This window comes from Malus domestica, chromosome 05 (genome assembly GCF_042453785.1).
Source record: "Malus domestica chromosome 05, GDT2T_hap1".
Classification (NCBI taxonomy): domain Eukaryota; kingdom Viridiplantae; phylum Streptophyta; class Magnoliopsida; order Rosales; family Rosaceae; genus Malus; species Malus domestica.
Genome location: NC_091665.1, coordinates 40,394,418 through 40,404,182, shown reverse-complemented (window position 1 = coordinate 40,404,182; position 9,765 = coordinate 40,394,418). Strand labels below are relative to the sequence as shown.

The 9,765-nt window shown below is 37.0% G+C and overlaps 1 protein-coding gene across 1 annotated transcript; it reads left to right on the top strand.

Moving 5' to 3' along the window:
- The first annotated feature begins 1,500 nt into the window (after positions 1 to 1,500).
- Positions 1,501 to 3,802, top strand: LOC103435153 (9-cis-epoxycarotenoid dioxygenase NCED2, chloroplastic-like). Its single transcript, XM_008373542.4, has one exon. The coding sequence runs from the start codon at positions 1,623 to 1,625 to the stop codon at positions 3,444 to 3,446; it is 1,824 nt and encodes a 607-aa protein (XP_008371764.2). The 5' UTR covers positions 1,501 to 1,622; the 3' UTR covers positions 3,447 to 3,802.
- The last annotated feature ends 5,963 nt before the right edge of the window (positions 3,803 to 9,765 follow it).

Here is a 9,765-nt window from a genome sequence, read left to right as displayed (position 1 = left end):
GCATTTTGAAAGCTCGTGTTATATAAACTAACATCTATACAATATATATATATAGGCCCTTTAATAAGAGGGATCCTTATTTTTCTAAAAAAATTGGAACACCCTCTCGACCGTTCGATTGATTTTAATGAAATTGTGTGGTTGAGATTAAATTACAAGCCACACAATATCAATCACACAATTTTATTAAAGTCAAATCCAATTGTCAAAAGAATGTCCCCATTTTTTTTAGAAAAAATGAGAATCCCTCTTGTTAAAAGATTCATATATATATATATATATATATATATATATATATAGATATATATCAACTTTATATCATGCCATGCGATTGCTAATGGAGCTCCTAACCAATGTAATATAAAAAAGCGATTACTCCTACATTACTTTGGTATAATATACGTATGTCCGATGTTGGAGGGATGAGAGGGAGGTGTGGCGGCAAGTGATTTAACCACGATTTTAGTGGTGGAAAGAAAGTAGAAAACGGCCACGTGGGGAGGGGTGGGGTGGGGTGACCTGACCATGAGGGCCTGAAGAGGGCGGGACGCGGAGTTGCATAAAAAAAGGGTATCATCACTAAGGATAATGCTAAGAAAATTGAATTAGGATACAAAATTTTGAAAACTAAAGGACATGAAAATTGATTACTTAAACGTTGATAAACGGACTTATATTTTTATTGATAACACATCATTTAGTTTATATATTTAATCTTCAAATTTAACCTCCCTAGCATTACTCCATCACTAATCACTTGAACTTGGAGGGGGGACTGGTCCCAAATCCTCTGTACTTGATCATCCTTTCCCCCTTTGTGGGCATGCATGTGTCATTGTGTTCCTTCTCTCTTACTCTTATTTTATTGGTCCCTAATTCTAGAACCCCAATTGAATAAAAACCCAATTATTCAATGCCCTTTTGTTTCAAATTACAAACGTATAAAAATTTTATAGTTCAGTTAGTTAAAATTAATATTCATTGTTATTTTGCGTTCGATCATGTTTTTTTACATGACTTACACGACTGAAGTGCACAATTACTTTAGCGTCTTAAATTATGTAAGTTACTCTCCTTTAATTTATGTATAGTTAGGATTATGTCCTGCAATACATTTCTTTTTAGTTAATGTTAGAGAAACCAAATCTTTAAATCAAATTTGCAAATTAAATGATGTGTCATTAATAAAAAATAAGCACATTAATCAACACTTAAGTAATAATTCAATAATCAATCACCATATCATTTGATTTACAAATTTGATTTACAAATTTTAGTCTTCATAGCATTACCATTTCCTTTTCATTTTCATTTTGTTTGAGGAAGAAAAATTGGAATTGGACCCTCTCATTCGAATGTCCATCCCAAAGGCCTTTTCCACTAATCCAACACAATACGTGGTCTTCTCTCAAGATGTCTGAGGTGGACAGGACCACCCTTCCTCACAAACTACTCTTTTCACCACCTTCCCAACTCTATTTATACTCCACATTTCTCACTTTCTCCTCAAACCTCTCACTCCCTCTCTTCTCTCTCTCTTCTCTTTGCTTTCATAATCAAAACCATCCAGAGGTTTTGACAGAAGCAAAAACGCAAAAACCACCGCGAACATACACAAAACTATGACAACTCTTCCAAAAGCACCCAACTGTAACAGTTGGGCAAAAATGCATCACTCTTTCTCTTCTTCTTCTTCTTCTTCCTCATCAGTATTGGATCCTATGGGCTTCCCAAAAAGGTCCATCTTCTTGAAGAGCAGCAAAAACCGCAGAAGTTCTAGTAGCATTCACTGTGCTTTGCAATCTCCCTCGGTTCTTCACTTCCCAAAACAACCCTGCAACACACCAGTAGTTACCAAGGAAGCCACTCCTGCAAAACCCAAAACACATCAGCTTCCACAGTGGAACTTACTACAGAAAGCAGCTGCCATGGCGATCGACATGGTCGAAGGAGCGTTAGTCTCACGCGAGCGCCAAAACCCACTTCCCAAAACCTCAGACCCACGTGTCCAAATCGCCGGAAACTACGCTCCGGTGCCGGAACAAGCCGTCCGCCACTGCTTACCAATTACCGGCACCATACCTGACTGCATTAACGGCGTCTACCTCCGCAACGGCGCCAACCCTTTACACGAGCCCGTGGCCGGACACCACCTTTTCGACGGCGACGGCATGGTTCACGCCGTCAGCATCGATTCCGGATCGGCCAGCTACGCCTGCCGGTTCACGGAGACCCAGAGGCTCGTCCAAGAAAGGGAAATGGGGCGACCCGTTTTCCCCAAAGCCATCGGCGAGCTCCACGGCCACTCCGGCATCGCTCGCCTCCTCCTATTTTTCGCACGTGGGGCTTTAGGCCTCCTCGACAAAAACCACGGCACTGGCGTCGCAAACGCCGGCCTCGTCTACCACAACGGCCGGCTCTTAGCCATGTCGGAAGACGACTTGCCGTACCATGTCCGGGTCACTAAATCCGGGGACCTCGAAACGGTGGGTCGTTACGATTTCGACAGCCAGCTGGGGTCCACAATGATCGCACACCCGAAGGTTGACCCGGAATCCGGCTCCCTCCACGCGCTCAGCTACGATGTTGTTCAGAAGCCGTATTTAAAATACTTCCACTTCAGCCCCAACGGCTCGAAATCCCCGGACGTGGAGATCCCATTGGCAGGGCCCACCATGATGCATGACTTTGCGATCACCGAGAACTACGTGGTGATCCCGGACCAGCAGGTCGTGTTCAAGCTCGGAGAGATGATCACGGGTGGGTCCCCCGTGATCTACGACAAGAGCAAGATGTCGCGGTTCGGAATTCTTAAGAAGAATGACGTCAACGCCGACGACATCATCTGGGTCGACTCTCCCGACACGTTCTGCTTCCACCTCTGGAACGCGTGGGAGGAGCCCGAGTCCGCTGAGGTCGTTGTGATCGGCTCCTGCATGACGCCGCCCGACTCGATCTTCAACGAGTGCGACGAGAACTTAAAGAGCGTGCTGTCCGAAATCCGGCTCAATTTGAAAACCGGCGAGTCGAGTCGGCGGGCTATCTTGTCTGAATCGGATGATGTGAATTTGGAGGCGGGAATGGTAAATCGGAACTTACTCGGGAGGAAAACGCGGTTCGCTTACCTCGCAATTGCCGAACCCTGGCCCAAAGTTTCGGGTTTTGCTAAAGTTGATCTTTTTACCGGGGAGGTGAAAAAGTTTTTTTACGGCGAGAAAATGTACGGCGGTGAGCCCTTTTTCGTGCCGAGCACGGAAGAGGGCGCGTCGGAGGACGACGGTTATATTCTGACGTTCGTTCACGACGAGAAGAACTGGAAGTCGGAGCTTCAGATTGTTAACGCGGTCAATATGAAGTTGGAGGCTACGGTAAAATTACCTTCAAGGGTGCCCTACGGGTTTCATGGGACGTTTATAGAATCGAAGGACTTGGTAAATCAAGCATAGAGAGAACGGTAAAAAAATAAAATAAAGAGAGATGTTGTTACTGTTGTTGTTGGTGGTGGGTTAAATTACGGAAGGGAGAAATTACCAGAGGGATTTGCAGAGAAGCACACAAGGTCCCCGGATTTTATCCTGGAATATTTTTTAACCCTACCAACTTTTTTGGTTTTGTTAGGCAGGCAGACAGTTTTTTTTACAGTCATCTTTGGGTACTGTAATTAGGTTTTGACGATGATGATCGGAGACCAGCTTGTAGCTTTTGGATTGTAGGTAGCCTTTCGAGCTCAGCTGGTTTATGTTTCTTCTTTCTTCTTTCTGTGTTGTATTTTAAAGAAAAATTAATGAAAATGACTTCAAAATTTCGAGTTTTAACGAAAATGACAAAAATATGTTGTAAGTGAATAGTACATGAATTGACTTTTTAGAGTAAAAATATGATTTTTCGTTAAAGTAAACAGTACGGCAGCTTTTCGTTATCTTTGTCGTTTCTCTGTTGTAAATGATGAGATAACTATATATTTACACATCTGAGAATTTTATTTTACGAATTTGCACCATATGCAATTATTATTTTCGCACTACGTTTCCAGCACTCACAAAAATTAAGAAAACGTGAATTAAGAATCTGAAGCGCGGATGTTTTCGTAAATTAAGAAAAACGTGATACATGAAAATTAAGGAAATTCAAGAACTAAAACTTTTTTCAAAAAGGCTATTGAGAAACAAATATGTCAATGTTATATGTCCGAATAGTATCACTCAAGCCATATGAATCCATTACCCCTCATTTTTTATTGTTGTTATTCATAATGTTATTCAAAGTTCATGCAATATTTAGTAAAGGGTTAATTTGGAGACTACATTTTGATAAACCATATTGTACAACCTCTCTATCGAGACGAGAACTACATTTTCAGCTCTCCCTAACACTCTGTAAAAGGTCTCTCACGAACTGAGGTAAATTTTGGAGTCGGTGCATACTAGGTAAAGCGACATGCGTGCTTTATTTTGCACCCACGAAGAATGGTTCATTAATCTGTCACGTGTTCATTACATCACTTGTGCAATGGTATGAGTCTTTCCCTTGACAAAAGGAAAATTCATAGCGTAAATCTGTGAGGTTGGAATTCAATTAGCTAAATTTACAATATTAAAAAAGATTGGGGACCGTGGTTGCAATTAAAATTATTTACTCTACTGGATTTTTCTCTGTTGAATGGGCCAACTCAGAAACCTTTTGAATCATTGTCGGCACATAACCCTAAATACCCACCAACGGTCGGTTGCAAAGCTTTTTCCTCCCTGACCAATTAACCACGGTCAAAGCCAACATTAACGCCTAACCTTTAGTAAGTGGGTGATATATTTAGGATCCGAGAAAGAAGTCACATTGTGCTACGTAGGTACGAGTTCGATTTTTTTTTTAAAGCATAAATTAGTATAAAATATCATTTATACTAAAAAAATTTAGAATATTCATCACATTTTCTAGTCTTATACTGGTAAAGATTCCTGATTTCTTGAATTTCATGTCGGTATACAAATTTGCTTTCATAGATGCATTCTTGCGGCCTAGGCCATACATAAAAGGATAAAAATCATATCAAAGATGACTTATATGACTAATATGGATGAACATTATCCAATTTACAAGACAATTATGTTAGCAATACTGTATGAGTATTCTCTTCATCACATAATGACAAAGTATAGAAAATATCTTATTTGATAAGATTACGTATAACATGAATTATCGCTAGCAACACATATGTACACGATAAATAAGAACAATACATTTTATAGGCCATATAATGCGTCAAATTACCAAGTTAAAACAACTTAACGGTACTGTTATATTATAAAGATGATGATCACAAGACGTTTATGACATGATCCTCCACTTATACGTATTGAACATATGATTTTTGTATTTGCACATATGTTGCTTATCATATGAGAAGTTATGATAATGATAGTGAAACCCCACATGCAGCTCTAAGTCCCTAATTATTTCAATACAAAACATATGCATATATGTGTTCAAATTTTTTAAAATTAAGACATTTTATTCTTATTTGCCGCCGAATCAATGGTGGCCATAACTTTGCAAAAACATGTTTATGGCAGTGACAGTTACAGCAAAGTGGGGTGGGGATACAAAAAGTCCCACTTGACTTTATCGCAGAGAGGTTTGTCTAAAAGGCTAAGCGGTCCAGGCGTTTCTTCTCAAATAAATGATGATGAGATTCTTTTAAAAGTGAAACTTTTCATGGATCATTTGTCATCTTATATTTTAATATTAATTCATGTGTTAATATTATAAAATATTGTGCAAAAAATATAAGGTGATAAGGGGCTGGTTTGGTATTGCTGTGCTTAGAAAAAAAAACTGTTTTTGCTGTGCTGCAAGAATAAACAGCTGTGAAATAAAACAGTAGAGTGTTTCGTAAACTTTTTTGTAAAAGTGCTTTTAACAAAAAAAACAATGTTAAAGTGTTGATGCGACTTGTAAAATGACTAAAAAAGATATGTTGTTGAATATTATATAATAATTTTTTTATCTTTTCTTTTATCCAATGACGTCGACCCTGACGTGCCCAGCATCTGCTTAATGCTGCCCTTCTCCATCTCTGCCAGAACCCTCTATACAATAATCAACATCATGTCGTTGACGATTGCCTTATCGGAATCCGAGTACGATTCAGAGAGCTTCTGCTTCATGATCCACACGAACTGGGACAAGAAATCGTTCATTAACGGCTCTATCTTCCTCCTGCTCGGAATCTTGGGAATCAACCACCTGAGCTTGAGCTAAGTGAATGTATCGGTGAAATGGAGAAATGGGTTTTGGGAAATTAGGGTTCTTGATGGGTTTGGAGCTGTCATAGCTCGGTGGACGAAACGACGTCAGAGGCTGGGTTTACTGCTATGGTAATGAAAGCATAGAGCGATCGTAACCTTCCCCTGATAATTGAAGCATTAGTTACTACTTGCCTAAAAATCAAGTGCCGCAAATTCATTTCTCAGCGGAGAGAGAGAGAGAGAGACGAATACAGAGATGCTGGCATTGGAAAATTTCATTAAAGCCTCAGCGCCTCTTGGTTTGCGTAGAAGCGGGGTAAGTAAAAAAAGTTGTTTTTCAAAGCTGGGTTTTGCAGCTTTGTGTTTTTGGCTTTTTTCCACCAAAAAATGTGAAGAAAAAAAAACTGAAGTTGAATGTTTACCAAACATAAAAAAGCTCCCAACTTTTTTTATACCCACTTTTTTCAGAATCACCTCAATACCAAACCAGGACAAGGAGTCCACAAAAAGGTCCAATTTTAAGAGAATCTTCTTATATTTATTTTCTTCTTATATCAGTTGGAAATAGACTAACAAAGGTCACCTTTTACTTTTCTATATATATGCATGGTTGCTCTTCTTCTAATTGCTTAAAAACGAACTCTTAATTATTTGCAATGGATGGAGAGATACACTACATAAAATATATAGTACCTTTATAGGAAGCCAATAATTATAATTAGGTAACGCTAAGGAGACTAAATTTGTAAAAAAAAAGTTGTAAACTAAATGACATGGAAGTTGATGATTGGATTATTACTTAAATGTTGATAAATGTGCTCATTCCTATTGGTAAAAATAATTTAGTTTGCAAATTTTGTCTTCAAATTTAGTTTATCTAACATTACCCATTATAATTGGCAGTATCATCAAATGAATAATAACTTGAAATATAGTACAACTTCAAAATTTATAACTGATAAAAAGTTGGAAGCCTACTTTATTTTTTTTAAAATTAATGACCATGATATCATCTCATGAACTTGATCCAGGTTTAAAATACAATGGCCACTTTATTTTCTAGATATATATAGTTCTTCGAAATGCCCCTAGCGTGCTTCATATGATCGATTAATGTACCAAACTTCGTGCAATGGTGAGTCCTCCTTATGATTAATTAACTTCAAATATAGTGTAACTAGTTAGTGATGTTATGACGCACCAACGTCCAAATACTAAAAGTAGGTGGCGGTGGAGTTGACTATTGTAATGTTGGGGAAGGCAATAGACAATGACACTAGCTAGCTAGGGTTTGAGTGACAAATATGAGTAATGTTAGGTAAATCAAAATTTTAGATTAAATTTACAAGTTATGTGATGTATCAGTAACAAGAAATAAGCATATTAATCAATCTTTAAGTAATAACCTAATCACCAACAACCACATCATATGATTTACAATATCTGGTCTAAATAGTTGGGTCTCACCAGCATTACTCTCCAAATATATATGGCAAAATTATTCATTATTCATCACATATATTTGGTTCCATGGGATTAATATACAATTATTTGAACTGCAATAAGAATTTTGGCATCATGAATTAAGTTTCATGTTAAATTTGAATTATAAAGTAATGTTTTCTTGTATTTGAATTATAAAGAAATGTTTTCTTGATGGATTAACAAAGGCAGATTACATATATAGCGTAGTGGATCGAAGATCAAATTGAAATGCGCAAGTTTGGCAGCAAAATCCAAACTTTGTAGATTGGGATTTTAGTGTTTGATTTGAGCAATGAGCTGCTACTTGGAAGTGAATATTATCAGAAGTGCAACTCAATGTGTTGTTGTGATATATGGCTTTTTAGGCCAAAAGCCATCGTTTACTATGTTTTATTAACGTTTTAAGGTTTTAGAATATTGTTAAGTTTTTTATTTCTCTAATTCGTTTCCTATTTGATCTAAAGTCTAGGGCTAAGAGGCATTATATAAACAACCTTCAGGATACTAGAGTCTGTAATCTTTCATATCTTTTAATTAATAAACTTGAGATTTTCTTTTTTATATTTTATAATAAATTCTAATTTATTTTACAATTTATTGTTGATATATTCGCTTTATTAAAATCCGTCTTTAATTATATGAAAATGTAATAATTTGAAACACCGATTATGTCGATTCTTGCGAAAGTCGAACAAGTGTAGTAACAAGTAAAAAAAACATTACTCCGATTTCTGGTGTGTGTAGACTAATAACTAGTGAAACATGTTGGGACGTATTGTCCACTATGCTAACCATTAACTATAAGTACTAGATTATAAGTTAAGCAATCCACTAACTAACTCAATCACTTATATCACAAGACTTTGGCAATTGTCCCATACAACATCATGACACGTGTAACATGAATAAATATGGTGAATGTAGATGGAAAGTGGATGTTGCAGAGAGAAGACTTGTCACCTAACGAAGAAAACTCGACCGACCACAGCACGCGATTATAATCCCCAGAAAAAACATGAGCCACTCTACCACAGGCTCTTGAAAAAAATAATGAAAGAAAGAAGATTGACGAGTCAAGAACACGAGGGGTACGTCATTCGTTATTATGTAAGTAAAGAAAAATTATATTTTTTAAGTGTTTTCTATTTTTATATTAACATATAACGTATGTACTTGTATTCTGAGCATCGAAATATGAGAATTTTATCGAAAAACTTCTGATACTATTCATTTTAATGAAAAATCACATTTTTACACTAAAAAGTCAATTATGGTACTATTCACTTTACCCTCTATTTTGTTCTTATTGTTAAAACTCAAAGTTTTTAAGTCATTTTCATTAATTTTCTTCCGAAATATCTAGCCGCACTAGAACACCACGGGGTAGCTAGCAATTATTAAAATGTTATGTTTTGTAGTAGACAGCTATAGGGCCGTTTTATATCAAAGGTGTTTTGTTTTTGTATTTTTGATGTGGGGCTGTGGACCTGGTATTAACTATATGATTTTTCGTTCTACTTTTCTTAATTTTCTTTTCTAATTGGACTTTTCTTTTTTGTTGACAAGTTCTGATTAGGAAATTGTGTTCTCTATGAAGCTATGTATGGCCTAGGAGAAAAATCAAAAGGCTATGATTAAACATTTTAAGGAAAATTTGTCATATATAATTGACCCCTCTGCTTAATACGCTTGGGCGGATAGCCGACCTTTATATTAGCTACTTTGATTCTAATCCAATTCCATTATCTGTATTATTAGTCGATTAAAGGTATAAATCAACGTCTATCAAGGGAAAATAATTGAGGCAATAATAATCGCACACCAGGGAACAATTTTATTGGCTGTGGACATACCCAAGCAAAACTACAAGATCTCATGCTAATGTCAAAATCTTGATCGTGCAATAATAACTTAGTTTCATTTGTTGTCGTATGCATGAACTTATGAACTTTCAAAAAGATGACCAGCTTCACGTTAGACACATGTTGGTTGTCGAGTAATCCTTAGTTTTGGATAGCAGCTTATATGTTACCGG